General features: G+C 27.5%; 1 protein-coding gene and 1 non-coding gene across 6 annotated transcripts; both read left to right on the top strand.

The window, feature by feature from the left end:
• The first annotated feature begins 9,275 nt into the window (after positions 1-9,275).
• Positions 9,276-15,623, top strand: LOC129965957 (G patch domain-containing protein 4-like). 5 transcript variants are annotated; one of them, XM_056080287.1, is made up of 8 exons: positions 9,366-9,431; positions 10,146-10,219; positions 10,584-10,732; positions 12,666-12,758; positions 12,866-12,946; positions 14,692-14,780; positions 14,865-14,912; positions 15,439-15,623. In XM_056080287.1, the coding sequence occupies exons 3-8, from the start codon at positions 10,718-10,720 to the stop codon at positions 15,533-15,535; spliced, it is 423 nt and encodes a 140-aa protein (XP_055936262.1). In that variant the 5' UTR covers positions 9,366-9,431; positions 10,146-10,219; positions 10,584-10,717; the 3' UTR covers positions 15,536-15,623. The 5 variants fall into 5 exon arrangements, with proteins under 5 accessions (XP_055936253.1, XP_055936245.1, XP_055936262.1 ...); XM_056080278.1 differs by lacking the exon at positions 10,584-10,732 and having other exon boundaries at positions 9,276-9,431; positions 15,452-15,623; XM_056080270.1 differs by lacking the exon at positions 10,584-10,732 and having other exon boundaries at positions 9,276-9,431.
• Positions 15,624-19,116: 3,493 nt separating this feature from the next.
• Positions 19,117-19,189, top strand: Trnav-aac (transfer RNA valine (anticodon AAC)). The gene has a single exon. It is a non-coding gene; the product is annotated as a tRNA-Val (tRNA).
• The last annotated feature ends 8,503 nt before the right edge of the window (positions 19,190-27,692 follow it).

Raw genomic sequence — 27,692 nt, 5'->3', positions numbered from 1 at the left:
TATTTCTCAACGAACTTTTTATTGAATTAGGAAGTATTGGGCGTATTACTTATATTTTTGTAGCATGTTTTTTTTTTTTTTTTTTTTTTTTTGTTTGTGTATGTTTTTTAGTATTGGAAGATTATGTTTTAAATTAACGGCGCTTCAAAATATTGTACGAACACTATCGCTACTATTTTCTCTCCCACCACCACCACACATTTTTAATTCTGCATATCTTTAAAAAGCCTCCTACATTAAGTCAAACACTTCTAAAATAAAAATAATACTAAATACATTATATTAAAATTTGTCATTTGATATATTATACATATACGTATTTTTTCTTCAAATTTCTCAAAATGATATAAAAGAAATATTAACATTTTTCTTATACAAATTGATATGTTGATCATTTCAGAAACCCGAAATTATCACCTCAATTGATTCATTTGATGAATAAATAACATTAGAGTGTATTCATATTTCTTTAGTTAGGCATTTCTTTTGTTGCATTTTTTTTTTCTCTCCCTTATTATTTTGATCCGCATTGTTTTCAGTTTGAAACGTTTATTTATTCTTAATTTAGCTAGTTCATTTCTGTCATTTATCCGCAGTTGCGATTCCTTCCAACTCCATTGATAATCAAAATTTACTATAATGCTAAATAGAATGTAACTATCTTCTGTCAGATCTTTCATTTCATCCCTATAGAGGTAAAATGAACGCCTTCAGACAATGGACATTAGCGAGGAGGTTATCCGTATCTGAAAATAGAATTTATGAAACTGATAAAAATTTGCAGAATTCATTCATTCCATCTTTTTTAACATTTTAAAGGAAATAAATTTTTTGATCAATAAGAAAACATTTAGTGCTAAGAACCAAATTTCCACTTTTTTTTTTTTTTTCTATATATATAAAAGAAATTCGTAAATCGTGTTAGTTACACCAAGAACGATTTTAATGATATTTATTTTTTTGGATTCGTCTCAGCCCTGAATGACAGAATAACCATTAAAATATCATAAAAGTTCACGGGAAAAAACATTAATCTTATTCTTAGGGTAACACTGCAACAACTGTCATGTAGTTCAAAACTACTAACTAAATTATTTGTTTTGTTTTTACCAATTACCTTACCTTTTTTTAAGATATCCTTCACAAAAAAAATAAAAAATATATAGTTGAAAGTAAAGTTCTAATATAATTGAATAAAATATAAATTGAAGAAATATAATTGAATGAAAAAAAAATTCTACCGGCGACGTACACGCGTAGCACGAGTCATGCATGAATATGCGCAAGACGCAATGACATATGTTCGTCATTACTGTCGGCCATATCTATTTATTACCTTTACGTGTAATCCGAAATGGATAGAAATTGTTCAAATGCTACTTCCGGGACAAACATCAAGTGATCGGCACGACATCACTGCACGTGTCTTTAAGCAAAAAATCCGGTCGCTAATGAACTACATTGTTAAGGAACGCGTCTTTGGGAATATTCGATGCTGGATGTATTCAATCGAATGGCAAAAACGAGGTTACATGCAAGCATTCTTCTTTGTTTAGTCGAATGAACTCAACCAGACCAAATAGAGGATATCATATGTGCCGAGATTCCTGATCCCGAAACCGATACAGACCTACATGATGTTGGGATTACGAATATGATTCATGAACCGTGTGGCGCCATCAACACCCAATCACCATGCGTGGTCGACGACAAGTGTTTCAAACGTTGTTCACGAAAATTCACGGCGGAAACTATCACTGGCAACGATAGTTATCCAATATATCGGCGTTGATCACCTAATGATAACGGTCGTACTATCACAACGAAAGTGACAGGAAACAATTTCGTAGTCGACAACAGTTGGATTGTTCCATATTCTACACTGCTTTCAAAAACATTCAAGACACATTGGAACGTTGAGTACTGCAATTCCGTGATCAAATACATCTGTAAATATGTCACGTAAATATGCACGAAAGGCAGCGATATGGCGGCGGTTTTTGGCATCCAAACCACCGATATCAATGATGAAATTACCTGCTACCAAGTTGGTCGATATGTGAACTACAATGAGGCGATTTGATGTATATTCTCATCCCACTGTTGTACATTTGGCGGTGCATCTGAAGAATGAGCAACGAGTTTATTTCACCACATCGAATGTTGCTCAACGAGCTGAAACACCTCCAGCGATAACATTGACGATTTTCTTTGCGACTTACCAAAGCGATCCGTTTGTCCTAACGTTATTTTACTCAGAGATGCCACGTTGTTACACTTGGAACGTTTTACCGAAGAAATGTCAACGTCAGAAGCAAGCGACGCGGTTCTTGGTCATCTGATTCTACTGATGCTCTTGGCCGTATTTATACAGTTCATCCGAAGAATGACGAATGCTTCTATTTGTGGTTGTTACTGGTGAAAGTTCTAGGGCCAACATCATTCGAATCACTACGAACTGTTAATGGTAAAGTGAGCACAACATTTCGTGCTGCATGTCAAGAGCTCAATTTACGTGAAAACAATAATCATTGGGACACGACAGTGGCTGAAGAATTATTTCTGCATTTCCAAGTCAGATACTGACATTATTTGCTAACTTCCTTTCTACATGCTTCCCATCCAATCCACGTGACCTGTGCAACAAATACAAGGATAACATGTCAGAAGACATTTTACATCGAATTCGTGTAAGTTCAAGAAATCTCGATATTGCGGTAAATGAGGAGATGCATAACCAGGCTTTGCTGTTGATTGAAGACATGTGTTACCTCATGCGGCAATTTATTAGTGAAGTTAGGAATGACAGCGCCAAATCGTGGAATGAACGACGAGTTTAATCGAGAATATGATCGACATGAGTTAGACCAATCAGTTCAAATGTACCCATGCTGAACCCCCAACAGAAAGAAGTGTATGATACATTAATGAAGGCAATTGATGATGAAAATGGTGGCTTATTTTTCCTCGATGCCCCTGGAGAAGACATTCCTCATATATCATTGCGAGATCGGAGCAGTAGCAGTTGCTTCTTCTGGTATAGCGGTCACATTGTTGGAAGGTTCCCGTACGGCTCATTTAACGTTAAAGTTGCCATTAAACCTACAAAATTCTGAACAAGTGACATGTAACATTTTGAAACAGTCCGCAATGGCCAACATTTTAGTACCATCTAAAATCCTCATATGGGGCGGATGCACGATGGCGCACAAACGCGCATTGGAACCACCTGACCGAACATTGAAAGATCTGCGCAATGACTCGAGATGCTTTGGAGACGCAATGATTTTACTGTCTGGTGATTTCCGTCAAACACTACCAGTCATTCCAACATTGACTGCTGAAGATGAAATAAATGCTTGCCTCAAATCATCAAATCTGTGGCGGTATATGAAGGAACTTCAACTATCAACAAACATGAGAGTTGCATTGCTGAACGATCCATCTGTTGGAAGATTTCTCCAGGCAATTGTTGACTATTGGTAATGACCGCGTTCCTGTCGACGAATCGAGCGGATTGATTTCATTTCCTCTGAATTTTTGCAATTTCGTTTCATCGAAAGATGAGCTTATCAACAAAGTGTTCCCGAATATCATTGATAGCTACAAAAATCACAAATGGTTGAGTGAGCGAGTAATTTTGGCGGCTAAGAACAAAGATGTGGATGACTTAAACTTCGTAATTCAGAATCAAATCGTTGGTACTCTGCATTCATTCAAACCTATTGACTGTGTAACAAACGAAGACGAAATCGCCAACTATCCATTAGAATTTTTAAACTCTTGGATGTGCCTGGCTTACCACCGCACAATTTACAGCTGAAGGTTGGCTCGGTGGTCCTGATGCTTCGAAACCTAAACCAACCAAAACTATGCAATGGAACGTGTTTGCTGATTTAAAAAAAAAAAAAAAAAAAAAAACCTGATGATCTATGTGATCAAAGGAAAGGATCAATGTGATCAAAGGAAAATTCAAAGATGAGGTAGTTCTCATTAAGGGATTTCCATGATTCTAAGAGATGTGCCCTTTCAGTTTAAACGAATTCAATTTCCAATTCGTGTTGCATTCGTGATGACGATTAACAAATCACAAGGTAAGTCGTTGAGTGTTTGTGATCTGAATCTAGAAAACCCATGTTTTTCTCATGGTCAATTATACGTGGCATGTTCACGTGTTGGTAAACCATCTGCTTTATTTATTCTTGCGCCTGATAACAAAACAAAAAAAAAATGTTGTATATCAGAAGGTGCTTGACTCAAGAGAATAAACCCGAATGTTTAGATAAATTGAATAAAGGAAATGTTCTGACAAGCCATTGTAATACTTATTTTTGCAGTTTTATTGAATTTTTTTTCCTTATATTATTATAACAAGCCAAATATGATTAAAATCGGAACAGCCGTTCGTGAGTTATAAATGGTGTAACTGAACTGTTCATTAATTCTTAGGCGGTACGAAGTTCGCGGAGGCAGCTAGTATAATATAAATGGATTAATCATTCTGCCCATGAGCAGGTGAATTTTATTATGCTTGGCGAGCTACAAGTTAATTGCTGTTACTGAATAATTTCTTTTATTTTAATCCAATACCATCTCCTTTTAATTAATAACTTCATACTAGTATTGCCAATATTTTCTTGTATCTCATTTTTTTTATTTTGTGTAAGTAAATTATAACTTGACTGCTATCATTATAAGCTACAGTACATTATTATACAGTCTTGATTTGGGAGTTAGTAAACAATATAAATGGGGAATATTACATTAAAAGGAAATAGATTACTTCCTTCTTAAGTACTCTGATAATATGCACGTTATTTTTTATTACATAGATTACTTCATTTTTAAGTAAACTGGTAATATGCACGGTATTTTTTATTACATCTTTCTTAATTAAATTTGGATAGTCAGTTTCGAGAAAAGACTGCCTGGAAGAACACACATCTTCTAGTATATTGTATATGTTGATAAGTATGTTTCCAAATACTAATGTAATGTTTTGAAAACACAATGGGTAAATGTTTACAAATGATTAAAATATATATATATATATATATATATATATATATATATATTATTTTCTAAACATTTAATTTTTTATTGATTTCATGTGAAAGAGTAGAATACTATTTTTTGCATTCAAGAATGTACCGTGGAATAAGAGAAAATAAAACAAAATCATTCCGAAGATTTTAGATACTTTTGAAATAAATCAGGGTAATTTTTTTATAAAATCTGAAATAACAAAGAAAATCAAACAGCAGAAATGCTGGACATGTTGATTTCTCTAATACTGAAAATCATCTGAAAAGCCTATATATTAAATTGCTTATCCACTTTATTGCAGTGATAAACAGAAATTATTTTCCAGGCAGAACACTATTTTAATATAATAAGGATTGTTAAGATTTTTACACATCTGAATTATAATAAGATAATCGTGGACATTATTCAAAGTGATGTTCTCATACTGAAACATACTATCTATATAGTCGTACTATCTGTTTGCAACATATTACCACTTTCAATTCAAGAAACTGCACTTGGTCAATAAAGATTTGTTTTGGCAATAAATATATATAAAGATTAAAATTTAAATGCAATTTTAAGTAGGAATGCTTATCTCATGTTCAGTATATTTCCTTTTCTACAACTTGACTCTTGTTCTGGCTAAAGGGGAAACTATAAACGTTGTTTGATAGAAGCAGTTAATTTTGCTTGTCTTTAATAGTATTTTGTTTGTTTTTTTCGATCTAGGAATATAATATATTGAAAAACATATCCTATTTTTTTTCACTAAGTTGCATGCAGTAGGTTAAGCTGCAATAGAAAAACTAATAATATGAAATATCAATCACATTTTCATGAAAGTAATCCACATGATTGCATTATCAAAACTCCAAAATTATAATGAAGGAAAAAAAAAAAAGAATGTTTTCTGGATTCTACTACAAATGAGGACAGGATGCACAAACTGGCAATGATTCAAAGGGAATAAATTTTTTTAATTATATGGAAAAAGATGTTAACCATTTTAAAAACAAACAAAGAACAAGAAAACAAATAAGTGAAATTCTATTTTCAAATAATTATACTTTTTTCTCCTTTTTACTATGCCATATTTTTCTGCTTTATCAATATGTAAATTATTTATGAACTTGTATTTATTTTAAAATGATACTACATTTTTATACTGATATGTAAATCTTCATAGATAATGGCAAGAAATGTAAGAAAAATAGATGGAAAGGTAATTTTGGAAACGTTAGTTAAGAAGAAATTTTGAGGTCAAAGTCTTAAGTAATTCATTTAATTAGGTATTAAATTATATAATATTAATAAAAAAATGCAAAATATATAAATGATGCAATATTAAAAATTATTATGCCCCTACAATCAAAATGAATAAAATGCCATTATTTGTCTTAGATATTTCTGGCCCATTTATTACTTTTAATTCCTATATCATCTTAATCAATGAATTTCTCTTATGCTGAAAATAATTACTAGATCTTAGAAATATAATTTCTTGTAATTTATGTTCCAACAAATATATTAAAAATACAGACAATTAAAAAAATTATCTCCATATTCAACTTAATTTAAATACATAATTTTAGGAGTTTTAAATAATTACAGAAGTTCAATTTTTTCTCATTTAATTATATAAAAATCAATCTGTTATTATAAAAGAGAATAAAAAATCACATTTTCTTACAAGGTATATTGAAATCATGCTTTGTTTCTTTCTTTAAATTTGAGTAAAAGAAAATAAAGATATAAAAATAATTATTTTCATAAAATATTTAAGATATGAATATACTATAGTAGAGGGGCAATATATATATATATATAAACTTTTTGTTTAAGTATTAAAAATTGATGTTCAAAAAAAACAAACATCCCTGTTTGTTTAAAAAATAGTCAATTCGAAAATATTACAAATTCGCAAAATGTATTAGATTTATGTATAATAGAAAAAAAAACACCGATTATTATTATAATTCCTCTCTTTCTTAAAATATATTCAACAATTAATAACATTTTATTCTGATAATTGATATTTCAAAAATAAATGCTATTTATAATTTATTTGGAGTATAGAAACCAGCATGTACAGTTAAAAAATTGTTAATCCACTTTGTAATATAATAAAACTGAATATTCTATTCTAAATATTGAGTATATTCTAAAATATTACTCAATTTATTTTTATATATTTCTTTTCAACTATCTTGAAACTGCTAGGTATGTAATTCATAAGTGTTTTCAACAAAAAAGACGTACAAGTTTTTTTGTAAATTAAAGCTATCTAATTAAAAATATAAATGTAAGTATCTTAACTGTAATGATGTAGAAAGGAAAAAAATAAAAACATGTTGAATTTTATACTTTGACACTGATGACATTTTTTAAAAATTACATTACAGTTTTTAGGAATTATAATTCTTTACAAATTTTCCTTTTCTCCCCCCCCCCCTCCTGCAGTTAAATGTTTTTATGACAGAAAAATACTACAGAACCTTTTTAATAACAAAAATAAACTCCTTTTGATATATTGGAAGCTACAATTGCTAGAATGTAGTTGCTTCAAGACAAATAAAATCGGCTAAAAATGAAAATTTAACTAAATTCTTTAGCTGTTAGATATTTGTTTGTTATATCTACTGTTTAGCAAATATAGAATCTAAATAAATCTGCACCATGTTATTCATCATATAAAGACCCATTTTTACCTTCAGCCATACAATTAGAATATGTAAATTGTTTTTCCAAATTAATAATCCTTAAAAAAATTATAAAATGTTACAAAATATATTAAAATAAAAAATGTTCTTAATTGCAATTTTTTTTTTTTGAGAACATCAAACTTTCAAAAATTATTTGCTGAATTTATTTTGTTCAGGTTGATTAACAACATTTGTCATAAAATGGAAATTAATAATCAATGCATATAAATATTTTAATTTACACAACCAGTTAAAATTACATGCAATACTAACACTATAACTATGGATTCAAAAATATGCAATAAAAATTCCATATATATATATATACAGAGAAATATATAGACTCATATTTTAAGTACAATTAACTCTATGAATGAACAGATAATAATACTATTATAAACAACACATTTTCAATATTTGAGAAGAACATATGAAGCTAATATGCACTAAGTATTAACACAAGAAATCAAAACATATTGAACATATCATTTGCCTTGTAATTTGATCAGCACTTAACACCACACATAAAATATTTAGTAAACAAGAAGTATTAAAACAAAATTCTGTAATTCTTTTTCATATTGCACTTAATGGTATTTAATTACTCTTGAGAAAGAATATAAATGTTCAGTTTTGCGAACAGAAACAGTTTAGTTGGTGTTTTTCCAAATAATAAAATATATAAAAAAAACCGGCAGTTAAATTATTTGTATGATATTGAACACCGAAGTAATAGAGACGAACTTCAGGAAATATTTTTAAGATCTATTAAATTCAGATGAGGTACTTCTCATTTTTTATTGTTCCTTATTATTGCTAATGTAAATCCTCCATCACTTCTGACCAATATATCTTTAGACTCTGATTCCAGTCTTACAATAGGCACTTTAGGTGATTCCAATTTCATAGCAAGTTGCATTAAATTCACCAGACTTCCAGAGGTAGAACTGTCTGCTGAACCTTTCGAAGCAAGACACAAACCATTTTCATCCGCACAGAGGACACCTGTAACGCCTGGTTTGCTCATAACATCATCTAAAACTTTGTGAAGATTCTTCTCCATTTTTAATAACAATTAAAAGAAAATTAACTTCAAAATCAAAATTCTCCGATGACAGCTACAAACGCAGTATCATGTGAGAATGAAAAAGAAAGTTTAACAATATCGCTTTCGTTTGGTTACAGTGAAACATTATTTTGGTCACGTATAATAAAATACAAAATTTTAATTAAACAAAATATTGCTGCTAAACCATATGTGTAATTCACAGATATGTGCGGTACTGACGAATCTTTATTTTTTTAAAAATATTGTTGATTATTGAAGTTATAAATTCGCCTTGGATAAAAAATTAATATATTAATATTTCAGCTATCACATATTAATATATTAATATTTCAGTTTCAATTTTTCAGTATATTTATACAGTAATACTTTTTTTATAAAATTTTTATAACACACTAATTTTAGAGAGAAAATTCAATAAGCTCATTTATTAATAACAAATTTGGTGATCGCTTAACTTCAACCATTTCAACCTCTTTGTTTACGAAATGTCTTGAGCTTCACGTGTTAATTATTTATATATATTCCAACATTGCTTTTCGTTTAATTTTAATTAATAATAGCCTATACTAACGAATGCAGAATTATGAACGATTTTGCACGTAAGCAATTAGAAAAATATGGCTGGAAAGATGGTAATATTTTGTCTTCTGTTTTTTTTTTTTTTTTTTTTCCAGTTTTATCAGTGTCTTTTAATTTCAATAGTTTTTCTTCAGTGATCGATGAGATTTTTGGAGATAACCATTTTCATTTGAAAATATTAATTTCAATTAGAAGATCTTTTTCAATAATTTGAGAATTTCTTTATAGTGATATTTGATTGATACGTGCTACTTTTTTTGCTTAAGTTCCATGAAATTTCCTCTAATACTTAAAAAGATTAATATAAAAATTTTCTAATTTGGATACTGCTGTATTTCTGCAGTTGCCAGTTTAATAATGTGGGTTAATAAGTTGACTCTAAGATTTTTTTCCCCCTTCTGATTTGATGCTATAATTGTGATCAGTCACCTTTATCAGCTACTGACAATCAATTGAGTAAAAAAAGTGACATGTTTTTTTTTTTTTTTAAAGATTTAAAATCTATATTTTCTATAATTGAGTAATTTTCTAATTTGTCTTTACAAAATTAAATGTAAGATTAAGCACAACTTTTTATTTCTTGCTCAATTAATTTGTCTAAGAAAATTTTCATCTTTTCAAAATACATAGACAAGTTAATGTGTTGTATTGTTTATTAAATCTTTTATTAATGTAATTATAAAAGGAAATCATAATTTAAAATTTGTAATCATAATAAAAAATATAGAAATATTTTAATGTATTATCTATAATTTCATAAATTACAGGTAAAGGCCTTGGAAAAGAAGAAAATGGAATTACAAAACCAATTAAAACTGTTGTAAAGAATAATACATATGGAGTATGTGATAAGCTTTTAACATCATTTTTCTTTATAGTTTGTTTTCTAATTTTTTTTTTGTGAATATTATAATTTTAAATTGTTTCAATGAGTTTTGTCTAGTTTATAAAAGTAAATTTATTTGAAACTTTCATTATTTTCTTTGAATTAAATTTTTTTATTAGATGAAATTATTTACATTACTACTGTTGCAATTATTTTATAAAATTATTTTTAAAAATTAATCCTTTGATTGTACCATTTTATTTTAAAAAAACTAAATCATATTTGTTTGTTTAGAAAGTAAATTTCTTGGAGGTTGTAAAGAAACACAAAATAAAATTGCATGAAAAGTTTTATTTAAACAGATACAGCATTCTTTCAGCTTCATTGAAGCATGTTCCAAACTGTGAGATCAATTTCTGTATACAGTGTCAAAGGAATCCATGGCCTGAGAATGTGCCAATATGTTAGAACTGTCATCACTGGAGACTTGATGCATGAGTGGAATTTTCTCAGATGTCAAAACAGTTGGTAGGAATGCTTCACATTCATATTGCTCTATTTATTGTTGTTGTTGTTCCATACATTATGGTACAATAATACTTGCATTCATGCAGTACAATGTGTATTGCAACTGCTGTATTGTGTTCCATTAGGATTTAAAAAAAAAATTAAATGTGTATATGGTTTATTTGAAAAGTATGTTTCCCAAAAGCCATAAAGAAGCGCTGAAAAAATTATGTGGAAATATTTATTGAAACAGATACAGCATTCTTTCAATTCTTATTAAAGCACATATCATACTATCTGTAATCTCATTCTTACTCCAAGTAACTGCTATATGTTCTAGCCCTTAAAAGAGTTACTGACTGTGAAACATTACTTTAGTGTTGATGACACACAGATGGCTGGCATATACTGGTTCTACTCTCAGGCAGTGGATTCTTTTGACACTAGTATATTAAAATTGGTTTCCTAGTATGACGTTTGCTGTAATTCTTATATTACAGGATAGCTGAAAAAATGCTGTACCTTCAAGAAATATTTTCAGATAATTATATTTCATTTCTCACATTTGAGAAACTTACTTTTTAGGCGAGTCAAATAAACCATATTTTTCAAAAAGTTGCTAAACTTCCTGATTTAAGACTTACATATCAGAGATTAAGATATCTGTTTAAGATATATTGTGCTTAGTAGTGTTTGTAAAATACAAAGTAAAAAAAAAGAGGCACAGTTTTAAATTATGATATTATTAGTCGAGAACAACAAAAGCAACCACATAAATAAAAACAATGTTTTGAATTCTTATTTGTCCCTCTTTATATTTATATATTAGCACCAGGAACTTTTACCAATGGAAATTTGAAAGTCTAAATCTTAACAATACATGATGTATGGTTTCATATTTATATTCATGTTTATCTATTTGATAGATTATTTTTCCATGAATATATGATTTTATGTATTTAATCTGTTAAATTCCTGTATATTTTGACAATTTTTATCGAAAAAACAGTATCACCATGCTGTTTATCACCAATGTATAGTGATCTATCTAATCAATATATAATGATAATCTATCATGAATATACTATTAATCCCAAATAGAATTACTGCCAGTGCTTTATATTTTTTAATTGTAATTTTTTACTTAAAGTATTTTAAAGCTTATAAGAGGTTTATTAGATAAAGAATATGTATGTTTAAAATATAATAAAATTTTAACAATAACAATTAACCAAATGAACAATTTCAAATTTAATATGGAATTTTATATATATGCTTGAATGAAGTCTTTTGATTGAAATATTTTAATTATAAATTTGCCTATTTAATCTTTACATATGTTTATGTGTTATATTGAATTGAACAGCATCCATCTTGTAATGATGAATTTCAATGCTTTGGAGTTTCACTAGGAATTTTTATTTCATTCTCACTGATTCGATGTAAAAAAATAAGAGAATGTTTTTGAAAGGCATTTGAAGAGAATATTTCGGAAAAAAGTTATATTAACAAATGTTTTTTAATGTTGGTTATATTATACAAATTTATAAAGCTGTGGTTTCTGAGGCCAGACCAGGAAACATTTTGGTACTTTAATTAACTGTATGTAAATATGTTCCAACTTTATTATGTTCCAAGAGTAAATATATTTATGCTGAATTTTATATTGATTTAAGTTTTTTTTTTAATTAGAGCAGAAAATTTAATGAATTAAAATGTGATATTTATTTGAGGTATTTTAAAATGCTGTTAAAAAGTGTAATATATTGCTCAATTTGTTTTTGTAACCTTAAAAAAGTTGTTACCACAACCTTTACATGAAAATACAATAAGGAATTTTTTACTATCTTCAAATTATTATTATTCTTGTAAAAAAATATAAGTATACGTACATATTTTTGAATTAAGGATTAAATGAGATATAATCTGAGATATTTCAATTTACTCTTTATAGATAGGTCATGATAATTCAAATATTTTAACTTCAAGATGGTGGTGTGATGTTTTCAATAAAGCTGCCCAGCAAATTCATGTTGTAAATACTAAGGTAAGAAAAATTATCTTGTTGTGCTATTTTTATTTTAGCTTTTCTACTGTGATAGTTTTTCATTGTAAAATATTTTAAATTCTGAAAGTAGCTTTTTTTTCTCCTAGACTGGTGTTAGTTTATCAAGTACAAAGACTGAAGAGCCTGCTTTAATAACTCCTGACAGAATTCCAAAAAAATTTGTAAAGGTAATTTACTCTTTGATTAAAAGAAACATTTCCTTTTGTATTAATATGTAGGCATTTTGATTAACATCTGATATCTTTTATGAACTGGAATAAATTAGTAATTTAAACTTTACTTGTATTGTATGATTATTTGCATTCCATTGTTAATTCGACTGAATGTAAGGTTTGTAAATGGCCAGTGAATTATTATTGACATTGCATTCTGAATCTAAATTGTTTATCAGTCTTCGTGTGGCCAATTTAAAAAATTTGTTTGCTGCATTTTTTTAAAAAAAATCTTTTGGGTAGAAGATTCTTTTTTGAATTTTTTGAGAATCCTACTATATAAAATTTTCTTAATGTTAACAGTTTTGAAAAGTTTTGCATATTTTTTTTTTATTCATCAATTTTAATCATATTGGTGCAATAAAGAATTTATTACATTCTTTAATAATTTTTAAACATGGGAATATAGAATTGTAGATGGTGAATAGGAACAATTTACCAATTATGCTGTTTATGACATTCAAATAAGAATTTCATATTTTTTATAACAAATTTGCGTTGAGATAAAGAAGTCGCAATGTAAATTATATTTCTAAATAAGTTATCACTTAAACTATTAACTGCTGAAGAAAAGTGGCCTGTTTTATATATGAAAGTAGGAGAAGAAGAATAGTGCTTATCTGAAATTCTCCAACAAAGTCTTTGTTTGTTTGGGCAACTACTGTTCATTTGTGTTCATACAAATTTACTTGTAAAATATGTCTGGTTTCAATGTATTAGGGTAGCTAGTACAATCAACATTTATTGAAAAGATAGAATTTGTATTTATTTTGTTCTTTGCATTGCTTCATACATATTATATATTAGTCTGCATTTGTATTCATTGAATTATTCATGCTTAAAAATGAATTAGGGCATAGATTTTTCTCTCTAAATTAATGCCTTAAATTTACTTTCATTGTTTGAATTTAAGAAATGATTCACCTTTTTTCTCTTCTGTGATAAATTGTAATGAATTTTACTCTTTCTTTTTTATTTGATTAATATTTTTTGTGGAATCTCTAAATATAGTACTTCTTGACACATAAGAAGCTGTGTTGTAATTGTAATTTTTAATAATAAAAAAAGTGAAAGCACTGCGCTAGACAACATGTAATTTGTTGATGAATGACATGGGTAACTATATTTGCATGCAAAAGTGGCACAATTTGACTCCTCTAAGGAAGTTTGTTTGCATAATAAACAAAATTAACAAAGCTATAACATAATAAACAAAGCTATTAAAATTATCTGGCATAAATGTCTAACAATGTTTAAAACTATTTCATTGAAAAAACCAGGAATGTTAAGTTATGCATACATTGTTTATTTGAAGTTATGCACAACCAATAATTCCTATTAGCTGGTTATAAAAGGAAATGATCTTAAATATAGGTTAATATATGAGTGTGGATTCTGTGATATAAGTCCGTTTTCTTTAATTAGTTATTATCCTTTTTCTTTATAGAAGTTCTTAAATTCTTTAAAAAAAGGGCCAGTTGGATAATTCATTTAATCATTCTCTCTTAAACATTGAAAGGGATACATTTTAAGCTAAACAACATCTTCTTTGATTGTTCAACAACCATGCAGACAGCATTAGATACAACAGTTTAAGATTGTGAATATACATTTTATTTAACAGATTTTAACTAAAGTATTTAAGATTTTTCTTATATTAAGCTTGATTTTATTATTTGTCATACATTTCATTTCAATAGGCTGAAACTTCTATAAGTGAAGAAGAAATAATTAGCAATTGCAGCAAACTTCCTGATTCTGCAAGCATTTCTGAATCTTTTAAATCAAAGTAAATATGTTCTCTTTCTTTTATTTTTATCATTTAAATGTTCAGCAATGAAGTATTTAATTTATATTTTAAATGTTTTTTTAGTGGTGATGATCTATACAGAAAATGCAAGGCTGCCAAAGAAAGTAAACAGTAAGTCAGATATAAAATCTATTCATTTAAAATATAATTATCTTCTAGATATTATAAAAAAGAAAAAAAAATACTGGTAGAGTTGTAATAGTATAAGAAATGGGTAGCTTGTATTATACATGTTAGTTATAAATTTTTCATATAATCCAATTACAATATTTTTTGTTAATAAAATATTGAACTCATATTTAGAAATATATGGTTATTGACTGAAATTGATGAAAAGATTTTATGATTATGTTCTATCTTATTAGTACTGCAATTTTTTGATATTCGAATAAGTGTTGTCTTCATTTGTATTAGGATATTTTAAAGATCAAAACATGTTATTAAAGGTTGCTTTAACTGAAATTGCAAGGCTAAAAATTTTAAAGCTAATATTTCTTTCTTGAATATATTTATATTTTTTTGTTTATAATAGATAATTCATAAACATGTTAATTTTTAATTATTTTGTAATATAATGTGTATAAATTTTTCTCTGTCATTTAAAATTATGATTTACTGAATACTTAATTTTTAATAGTGGGAAATTTCAGAAAGCAAAGCTGAAAAGAATTCAAAGACAAGATGAATATATGAAGCGAAAGCAATTCAAACATAAAAATGCAAAAGAAAGGTAGAGAAGTACTTTCTCTCTTGTAAATAAAAGCAGCTTGGAACAACTCAATAAATATTACTGTTTGTTAATAAATTATTCTTAGATCATCACTTATGGACTTATTATTATGTGTGATATCTTAATTATTTCTTTAAATTTTGTTTTTTATTAATTATTTATATTTGAAATTGAATTTTTGGGTATTGATATTTGTAATTTGTTTACAAATTTGTTTGAAAAAAGTTAAATCATGTATACAGATAATTGGAAAGAAATAATACAAACTTAGGGAATATATGGGATTTATTGTGAACAAATGCTTTTTACTTTTACTTGGGAGTTTTTTGTTGTCTTTGGAAAATTAGAGTTAATCTGTGTAGATATGGGGAGGAAAAACAGCAACAACAACAACCCATAGATGATACATATTTTAAAAACTTTTTCTGAAATATGTTAAATGTTTATTAAAATAAACATATACAATTAATTGAAAAATTAAATTCTTTGAGTGCAATTAAGTTTCATGTCTCATTCTTTAATAACAGATTGGTGAACTGAAAAAAAATGACACCTAATATTATTATGTATGCTCATTATGCTGTGGAATTTTGCATCTGAACTGTAATTTCATTTCTTGTCTCTATTAAAAAAGTGTTCATGTAATAATTCTTAATAATAGGATTTAACTGAGAATAGAATAGGTATACTTATTTATAGGTAAAGTTTCAATTTATTCTTAATAATAAGTCCTCAAGTAATTAAATTTGAAAATTATTTATATGAATCAGAAAATCTTTTATTATTTTATTAATGAAACAAAAAGAGACTAAAAAAAAAATAGTAAGTGTTTTGCTGAGTTTAAAATGACTGATGATAGTTCTTGCTTCCTTTTTTTACTGTAGTCTTAAAGAGGTATTAAAGATTTGAGTTAAAATCAAGTGAAACAATGAACTAATGCTTTTAGAATGATTGATTTTATTATTGTGAGTTTATGTGTAAATTCTCTTTCAAAAACTGTTGAAATCACCATTAAAATTAAATGAATTACTTTGCCTATCATTTAAAAATATTATCAACAACAACAACAAAAAATTTTTTTTAAATACTTTTGTGACATATATGTAGTAATCATATGAGATAAAATTTATTCTATAATTTCTCTTTTTTAGAGCAAATATCAACTGTTTTAGTTATAAAACTTGTCAAATTCATTCTGGATCTTACCCTGATTTTATAATTCTTTTTTCCACTATTATGCAATTTTTATCAAGAACCACGTTTAGCTTTATGTTAAAAATAATTTTTCCAAACTTCCATATTGTATTTACAATCTTCTCCATGTTATAACATTTTTTTTTTTTTGTTCTTCCTTAATGTGCATTTATTAAGTGTAGTTAATTTACATCTCTTTACACCCCTTCCAAGTCCTATTTTCATTATTCTTAAGAATTTGTCTTTTCCTTTGTTTTACTGCAAACAATTTTCTTTAATTAGCCCCATTTAGTACGTACAATATATTGAAGTAATTCTGTTTTTCATTTGAATTATTATTACTGTGTATTTTGAAGAAAATTGCATATACATTCTCTTCATTTTTTTACAATTAAATGACTTAGTATGCATTTTTGCATTGAAGGACATTGATTACTTAAATTTTAAACACAGGCCCCAACTAAAAAAGTAATTACTGTTATAAAAAACAAAAACCTCCTGTTAATTTTTTTTAAGCAAAATATTTACAATCAGTATAAAATATAATCTTTCCTACAAATTTTTAAAATCAAATTATGCAATTTGTATCCAAATATTTGATTTTTAATCGAACAAATAAAAAAAAAAAGTAAAACTACATAATCAGAAAGGCATGTGAATGTTGAAATGATTAATAAAGAAAATTTTTAGAGAGAATCAGGGGGAAACAGAAAAGAAGAATGCTTTTAAAAATATTCTAATTACTTTTATTGTATTCTTTAAGTGTGCAAAGCAATTATGTCATTTTTTTTTTCTTTTCCTATTGATAAATCATTTAGAAATTTCCTTCAACGAATTTTTTTGCAATTCAGAGCTGCAGTTCTAAGCAATCTTTTAAATTGAGATTTTGTGAGATTGCAAGCTTTTGCAATCTAAAGGAGATTATAAAAATCAACAAATAATTCTTATAAATGTGTGAAATCTCAGTTTTGACCTATTCAAAATTATTATGTTAACAAGGATAAATAAATTTATGGAATAATTGCTGCCTATTCTGCAGTTGTTGTGTACAAACCATTAATTATCAATGAGCTTATACACTATATTAAGAATAATGAAAGTTTATATATTACAAATGTTGTAATCAAATGTTATGAAATTAATAAGCTATTCAACTAATTATTATTTAAGCTCAAATTTTATAAGTTAAAGTTTTGATCACATTTCAAATAAGCATTAAGAGTTAAAAAAGAGATTTTTATTGCTGTAATCAAGATTTTTATTGCTGCAAGCATCAGGAATAGTAACTCATCTTTTTGATTATCTGCATTCATGTAATACCATGTTGTTTTACTTGAAAATATAAGATGACATGCTAAAAAATGTATGAATTAACTATAAAATTTGTAAAAATATTCTGCTGTAAAATTTAGTTAGAATCTTGTGAATTGATCAATCATTTAATGAATGAATTATATGCTTCTCATTCATTATTCAGAAGCAATTTTCACATTTTACCAAGATTCTGTGAATACTAATTTCTTGTCTACAAAATACTTTGAAAATTATTCATTTAATTTATAATACATATTGCACGGTACATAAGCATACATTTATGCATGTACTTGCAAATTATTGAAGCAATTCACAAATTATGTTCTAATTACTCAACTTTGTTATCTTATGAATGATGGGGAAAAAAGAAAGTCACTGATATTAATTTCAAACATTTTATCTGTTGCTTTCTGTGACAAAAATAAATAAATATTTACAAAGGAGTGGAAGAAAAACTATAACAGATAATTTTGTTAGTGGGATAAATTCTGTTAAATAGAAATTTTTATTGCTCATAAATAGTATTTTTTATAGGATCACTATACAATTTATTTTTAATTATTTAGCAGGTTATATTGAATTGTTTTTTTTTTTTGGAAGAAAATCCTATTGATAATTAATATTTAAATGATTGCCTGAAACAGCTTGATGTAGGTATAAAAATTTGACGTGATAATTAATATTTTAAAAATAAATTTCATATATATTACTGTTTGATCTGTTTATTAGTGATGGAGATTGCTAACAATTTTTAGATGTTTTTAGGTATTTCTTGAAAATTTTATAGGAAAATATCTTTGCAAAGTTCTTATAATTGTATGTCAGAGAACAAATGAGTATTTGAGGAAGAATTTAAAAAATTGTTCCCAGTTAAGCTTAAAATTAATTCTTTTAATCTTAAGAAAAATAATTTATTGAGTTCTCTTTAAGAATTCAGCTTGAAAATTTAACCGAAATTTAGAAATGCTTTTGTTTTTAAAATTTCTTTAGAAAATGTATTAACTATAATCAATTTCTATTCTGCAATATACCTGAAAAATAATGGAATTTATATAAAATGCATTGTATGTCATTTGTGTACCTGTGGTGTAGTGGTTATCACATCCGCCTAACACGCGGAAGGTCCCAGGTTCGAGCCCTGGCAGGTACAGTGTTTTTTTTTTTCCTCTCTCTCTCTCTTTTGTGTTATTTAATGAAAACTTACGTAAAATTTTAATTTACTATTACATAAATTATAAGTATGAATTCAAATATTGTAATTTAATCTGAAGATTATTTTTTGCTTATGTAAGTAAAATAAATACATTAGAGATTCTAAAAAAAATAACTCTTATCTTAGAATAAAATTAAAACAAAAAAATATGTTGTAAGTGTATATATATATTTGAAATTTTCTTGCCGACATTGTTTGCTGTTCAGAAAGATGAATTTTAAGTAAAATTCATAGAGAAAGAGACTGCTCTCTCTCTCATAAAATTGTTATTTTATTTTCGATTTATTTCGTTGATGATTTAATCTGCTAGATGGCGCCACGTGTCCTATTGTTGGCGGTCTGTTATTGCTGAATACGGCCAACGATGAAATATCGGATTTTAAAAATGACCTTTATGCCACTTTTAACATATAAATGTGCATAGTTTAAAGATTATTTTTATGTTATCAGAATATATTTAAATATTAACTTCTTAGATACAAACTATAAGTTGAATTTATGTCACATTCCTTTTTTTTCATGCCGTAATATAGATTTCAAAACATCGTTTTAGGTTACCTTTTTTATGTGAAATGCGTAATGTAATAATGTATTCATCTGCTTATTATAATTTAAATAATTAAAATCTTTAAAATTAAAATGTTTTATTAGTGATTATTTGCTAGTACTTTTAATGTGGACATTCACTAAATGCTATTTTTAGGCAACATTTTGTATTTTTTTTTTTTTTTTTTTTTTTACTTTTCCACGATTGTTTTATCAGACTGATTTTTTTTTTTTTTTGCTATATAATATTCCTATTAGATGTATAATATTCCTTTGCTATAAAACATTTCTTTAGATTCAAGAGAAGTAGCAAAATATTTTATTTAATATTTTGAAAGCCGTCACATTAAATTTGAGGACCGTCCTATTCCATTTCTAATTAATTTTAATTAATTAAAAATCTAATTTAATATTTAAGCCTCCCTTTCTATTGAGCATTCGGTTACTTATTGGATAGTTATTTAATAACAGAATTTTACATTATGGGCATATTTCATATTCCGCAATTTACGAATTGGCAGAAAGTTTGACAATTTATTACAATAGTGCTAAATTTCTCTTTAGAGCTACCAGCGTCTATTAACACTTTGGTTGAAAAATAATAAGGCCAAGTTTTAAGCTTTAATAGCTAATGCCCTTCAATTCTAAACCGATTGTAATCGTCGATTCTATTTCGTTTTGATCGCGAAAATAAATTAAAATGCTATGTCTGTAGATTGTAACAATTATTATTTTCAATGGCATTATTTATTGAACCGACAAAGAAAAATGCTCGAAGTGTATATATATATATATATTATATATATATATATATATATATATATATATATATATATGCAGTGAAGAGACTGTATTTTTACATTCGTTTTATTCTCTCCCCAGGGAGGCATGCAAGCATTATTTACAAGAAGGCGCGGACAAGACATGTCCGCTCTCTGCGCGTCACAAAAGCAGAAGTGGGGAAGAAGAAGAAATAAATTATCTCTCGCCTTATGAAACATGAGATATTGATAGTTAAAATATTTTTTCATAGTGCTAATATATTATTAATATACCGATAAGGATTTCTGAAGCATGTCAATCACAAATAAGGAAAACACAGGGATCTTTTAAAAAGAATGTGCTTACTGGACATTTTTCTATCCTTTCACGCGCAACGTGGGAACATGTGACGAAGCACTTTTCAAAGCTTCTGTTGAATTAATTAAAAAAAAGTGGAATGCGATCAGGAAATAAGAGAATATTTTAGAATGAAGTTTCTATGGGCTAAATTAAGATAAAACTTTCGAAATTAATTTGTATTTAAATTAGAGTTTAAAATATCATTATATATATGTGTGTGTGTGTGTGTGTGTGTGTGTGTGTGTGTGTGTGTAGCGATCAATGCGATTTATAGGATGTGTTTTATTAATAATAAACAGTGTTTAATATTACTTATAACTGGTCAGTGTATTATATAGCGGTCAATGCGATTTATTGGATTTTATTAATGATAACGGCTTTTAATATTACTAATAATTTGTCAGTGTGATGTTACCGATTATTATTAATAATGAGCTACCTTTGCCAGTCAGCTGATTAACCGGGATTAATGACCATTAATTTTTTTAAAGAAATATTTTATGTAATTCAGTCTTAATGGTTTCTCCAACAAAGTAATTTTAAGATTCAAATTTTGAAGTTTTATGCCATTTGTGTTCATTGTGTTATGTATTTCCTAAATTTTTTGTCATCTTGCATAAAAATTTAATCTGAAACGAAAGTGATTAAACTTCATCTCATGCAAAAACTTTTCTTTATTGCTGAAATCAAACTTAAAAAAATGAGTACAGAAAATATAATTATTCAGCATTAAAATGTTATGTGTATTACAGAATATTTTTCTATAATTTATATATTATGTTAAAAGATTATTTAAGAAAACAAATTTTCTGATTCATCATAAAATTTAATTCAAAGGGCGTGAATAATAATATTTAAATAATTTGTTTTAATCAATACATGTCAATAAACTTATGTAGTCTAAATTTTGTACAGTCCTTTCGTCGTATGGATTATATTTAGGAAACTATTTTTCATTAACCAACTTTTAAATTAAAAAAAAATAAATTGTTCCAAGCTTCTGCGATGAAATCTGATCACGTTATGAAGCTTTGAATATCAATATTTTAGAAAAATCAACAATTTCATTATTTTAGGCCTTGGGGAAATTCCTGGTGCCGATTGACGTATCTTTTTCGAAGCGGACAAAAGAGTTGCCTAAAATAGCGCATTTTTATAAAATAGTAAGACTCAAATTTTCATATAAATCAGTTTTATTCGCAAAAAAGGGGAACTTACTTAAAAAAAAAAATAGAATGCAAGTGTCTCCAAAATATTTAATTTAACATAGCCCATAGGACTGATTCTCTGTACAAAACTTTAAATTTCATAATTCATCAAAACGTTTATTGATTCAAACTACATAAAACATAATTATTTACTTCATTTCGACAATTTTACCGATTAGATAGATGTATATGCCTATTATTAATGGCTTAGAATTCCCCTTTTAGAGGGAACATCCTGCATATACAAACCGTATTTGTCTAAAATAATATAGAATTTTAAATTAATAATTAGATATTTTAAAAGGGAACAGAAAACTTTTTCTTGTACTTATTTTTTTTTTAAATATCATGTTCCATATTTATTTCATTTCATGCAAACATTTGCTAAAATTACAATTTTTTTAGGTTTAATTTGCAGTTGAGAACTTCTATCAACGTGATGTCAGCGTAATGAATAAAAGTTCACTTTTCTTATTATGCTGTAGAGTGGAAACACACACATGCATCTTTATTATAAAAAGTGATAAATGATTAATCATATTATTAGTAACATATATCAACGTAACAATTTCAGTTTCTCTCCATTCTAAAAATATTTATTTTCTAATCACTCGAATCGAGGCTTTATTTTAAACTTAACTTCTCGCATTCTCGGACGTTGAGTTTAATACGCTCTGAAACCAAAATACTTTGTCTGTATATTTCCTTTTGAAAGCTATATAAATTCTGAAAGCTTTTTCGTGGTATATTTTCCTGCTTCAGGCTTTGCTATTTGGACTATAGCAGTATTATATGGTGGTTCGAATTAAGAAATTTCAAAATTTATTTTAAAAATCATGAGAAAATAAAAAGCTATTAGTTGAAGAACTCCAAGTCTGCCTCTCTTTTACCAAGAATATGTAATTAATTATAAAATTTAATGATTCACATTTATTTTAGTTATATTAAATTAACTCTTATACTTACTTATGATCCTATTAAATATATACATTATTTTTGTTGCCATTATCCATTTTTTTGAGCAAATATTCACCTTCAATGATATTCACTGAGAAGAATGGATACTTGAATATGTAATAATAATAATAATATATAAAGAATAATTGAATGTAAATTTGTAACGAATTCTTGCTCGGTTTACATTTAAAAAAGCGTTTTTTATTTTTTAAAAAATTACGTCGGTCTAATAAACAAAAAGGCCTAAAACGTATCAATGTGATAATAAATAATCACTCATCGTCTATGGCATGACTCGAACCTACAATCGTTTAATTCGAAGTCAGGCGCCCTATCAATTAAGCCACAGTGACACAACAAGTTTAAGACAAGGAAAAAAAAAAAAAAAAAAAAAAAAAAAAGCCTAGCGCAATTAATTATGGTGAATCGCCTGTCTTGCGATCATACATGGTCTTATGATCATACATCGCTAAGGCGGGCTCCGGATTGCTATTTAGTCGTGCGGCTGTCAAATTAACAAGTACTTTCGTTTGCGTAAGGTAAGAGTGAGAATTATGGAGTCCTTGATTTCTGTTTATGGCGTTTCAGAAACGAATATTCATATCAAAATTTCCCATATGAGGTTTTCTGAAAACGCGCTTTTTTAGTAACATTAATGCTAATTGATGTACTACGAGAATTCATTTTCTGAGTGTAAGTAAAGGAAATTCTATATGAATTCGATTAGATACGAGTTTTTTTTCTTCAATGAACTAAACATGAATATCAGTTTTGCTATTAATTATAATCGAAGCTCCGTAACAAAACAAATTGGACGAGAATATAAACCAATTGTATTTCGAAACTCATTGAAGGGGAAATAAAGTTCAGTTATTTCAAGGTGATCAGCATGTTTTTGTTTATTTCGACTTGTTGTTATTGGTGAGAACTATCTTGGATTAATACAGAAATTTACGAATATTATGAGGTCTATTTTTGGAAGAAATACTTTTATTAAACTTAAAAATTATTGCAATGTCAACAAAATACATTTGCCGTCGTTTTTGAGCTGTCCTGAATTGATGAGTTCTTATGCTACCTGCATAACTGTGTTAATCTAAAGATATTGTGAATATGAACGCACAGTATGTAGAAATCGGATTTCTTTTACAGGATTGTTCAAAATGTAGTTGAATTTCTTCTTTCGAGTATATCAAAGACAATTTCGAGAGTATCAAAGACAAAGTATTGTTACCATCAAAAATGTGAACTCGATATTTTGATGAATAATCACTTTTCAAACCTCCTGGAAGCTGAAAGCACATTCTTGGAATTATCTGTCGCTTACTCTGTTTGGTAAAAAGTTTTAAGCTGGACAAATGAAATGTAATCACAGGGAATCTGTCTACCTGTGTGAGTGGGAGAAATTCGTTAATTGGGTAAATGAAAATTGGTACACAATTCTTGGAATTTCATCATATGCCAAAAAGATTTAGATAAATTGCTAATAGCATTTAAAAGTATATCAAATTTTGAACCAAATCTATCCGAGGGTTGATTGTCTATCAGTCTAAACGTTCGCATGCATCCCCCCCTCCACTGTATTCCACTCCATTCCCCCTCCCCCCTCCACTGTACAAAGCGTTCATGTGCGTGTGTCTGAAAATAAAAATCCGTACACTTGTGGTATTCACGGTCTTTTCCAATGCCTCCATTTTTATGGGAGGGGATAACACCTTATGCGAATAAATTTCGGAGGGGGGGGGGCACTTCGGTTGCTTAATAATTGTATTTTCTTGAAATGAATTTGCAACATTGTTCATTTCTGAATTGAGTAATTGCCTCTTGTAAATGGTGATACTGCATTGGGCATTTTTATAATGAAGCAAAATTTCAATGCCATGAAGCACTCATGGCATTTCATCGTATGCCAATCGGATTTAGATGAACCTCTATTAATATTAAGGAGTAAACGGGCAGTAAATAAAGAAAGTGAAATTTTCAAGCTAATGACATTAATGAATTACCAAACTCGGCAAGCGAATGGCAAAAACAGTAAAGAAAAAGACAGAAGTTAAATTAAATAAAATGTATTCAGAATATTGTATTTTTTGATCTATTAAAATAGTCTCTTAGACGTCACAAGAAATATTCCAGAAGAATCTTTAGACCTTGGTTCCTAACTCAGAAAGCATCATAATGTTTGCATTTTCTCAAGCATTTATTTTTGTTTCTGAAGTTGCCAATAAATAACGAAGTGTTCGCCAAGATCGGGGGTTATTGATGGCAGCTGAATGGCATTTCATTCAGCTGCCATTAAGGATCTCTATAAATATCTCTTTTCAGCGATGAGACTCACATTGAGGCAAACGATATTAGAAATTCTTAATATTACATACATTGATTAGCAGCATATCTTAACCAATTCAGGCCTTTGTATCAAAATATTTGATTCACACTCTCTTTCGACTGGTGTGGTCAGAATGTCTGAAATTTGTCGGTTTAAATGCTATCTTAACATCAGTCTATTATTCTGTATTAAGAACTACATCTCAAAGTGAGTCTTTAAATAACAGTCGTTACATATAAAAAAGATGTGTGCTAATAATCTATCTAAAAGTTACAATGCATTAAAATATTTCAGATAATAAGCTTATTAATCAGAAAAAAATCTGAAAAAAAACCCCGTGATATTAAAAAGACCTTAAATAATAAAATGAATTATTTTTCTATATCTTAATTTAATTACCGGAGAAATTATTAACATTTTAGTCGTATTTTAATCTAGATTAAACTATCAATTTTTAGCTATTTACATATTGGACATTGTTTTAATCAGATATAAGGCAAATTAAGTTAAAATGCAATGTGAATTTTAAGAAATGAACGTATTTTTTTTAATGTTAAGACATTTCATATAAATTTTGAAGTTGTTGTTCAGACCGTCGAACCTGTAATTTCCGAATTCGGCATGTACTTACTTCTTGATTTGTAAATGCTCACTAAGAGTAAATTTTCTAAGATTTTTATTAATCTTTTAACTGAAGATCATCAAAATTTAAAATTTTCATAAAAATGTTAAAATCTATTATCACTCATATATGCATGTGCACGCATACATACATTTTTGAACAGCTTTAAAATGAAAGAAATAAGCTTTTAGGTATACCAATTTTATTTCCATAAATTTTCCTTTAATTTAACCCTCAGCACTCGGAAAAGTAATTCGATGCATAATTATTTATTTAATACAAGGGATTGTTTATTGCTTCAAAAAATAAATATGCATATAATAGTTTTAAGTTGAATTTCCCCGAAAATATAATCTACGTCTTTTTACCATTCTGTAGGATTTTTAACAATCAAAATTAAAAAAATAATAATAAAACGTCAAAATGATGCACCGTCTTGAATGGTGAGCGAAAGGCACCATCCGAGTGCAAAAGGTTAATAAATTTTTAAATATACTTTTATCTTCTAACAATGTTTTCCATTTTTTTTTATTAATTGGATTAAATACTTTCGTGCGTTGCAACGATATTAAAAACATATTTTTGTATGCGCATAATCGTTGCTATTTAATTAATAGAAATTTTTTAAAAAAATGAAGACAAATTAATGAAGCCTAAAGCATAATAATGCTACAACATTTGTATTAGAGCTTGCATTTACATTTTTCGAAGTTAATTTTGCTTAGTAAACAGGTTTAGTCTTCATGTTTTTTTTAAAAAAATAAATAAATAACTATGGCGTTTCGGAACTTGATGTACAGCGTGTATATCATTTTATTTCACAATAGAAATGACAATTTATTAGTTGTTTGTACAATAAAATTGATTGTAGTTTACGTTTTTTTTTAAATAAACATTTCAAATTACATAATTTAAGTAAATGATTGAATCGCATAAATCTTGCTTTTAATTTTCTATCAGAACAAAAGCATTACACCATATTCAAAATTCAGGACAAATACAACCTACCTGAATAAATACAAGAAATGAACAGTGTCACCAAGATATATGATCAAACAAATCAATGCACATTTGCCAATAAGTTACTGCAAATAAACGGATTGATTTATTTGTATCGAACGGAACTGATTTATTTGTCGTGATTTCGGTGACTCATTAACAGTGATTGGTGAAAGCAGAATTTGGAAGAAAGATGACTGTTGCCAGATACGTCTATTACTTTTCAGACCCAAGGGCGATAATCTGACAAAGTGATGAATAGGTGATATTTGAATGTATTATTATAGTTTGAGTGTAAATGATTTGAAAAATATCGGAGCATGAGACACGTTTTGGCATTAGGACGGGTCTCGTACTCATATTTCAAGAAGGACAATTGATGCAAACTGAAAAGGTGTATGTGTCAGATTACTTGAGACCTACATAAATCTAATATACAAAATGGAAAACATTTTTTTTTCCTGTATGGAAATGGACGGAGAAAAAAATTATCTAAAGCAGATTTTAATTTCTAGTCTGAAATATAATAATAAGATAATATTTTTGGTTTTATTCATCTATTTATAATTTATTTTTATAATTTGTATTATTTGTATTTGTATTAAGTATATATTAGCTATAAAGTGCACTTAAAAATACATTGAATATAACCGCAAT

The sequence above is a fragment of the Argiope bruennichi genome, chromosome 1 (assembly GCF_947563725.1).
Source record: "Argiope bruennichi chromosome 1, qqArgBrue1.1, whole genome shotgun sequence".
In the NCBI taxonomy this organism is placed as follows: domain Eukaryota; kingdom Metazoa; phylum Arthropoda; class Arachnida; order Araneae; family Araneidae; genus Argiope; species Argiope bruennichi.
The sequence above is the reverse complement of the archived record's forward strand: the minus strand, read 5'-3'. Positions and strand labels throughout refer to the sequence as shown.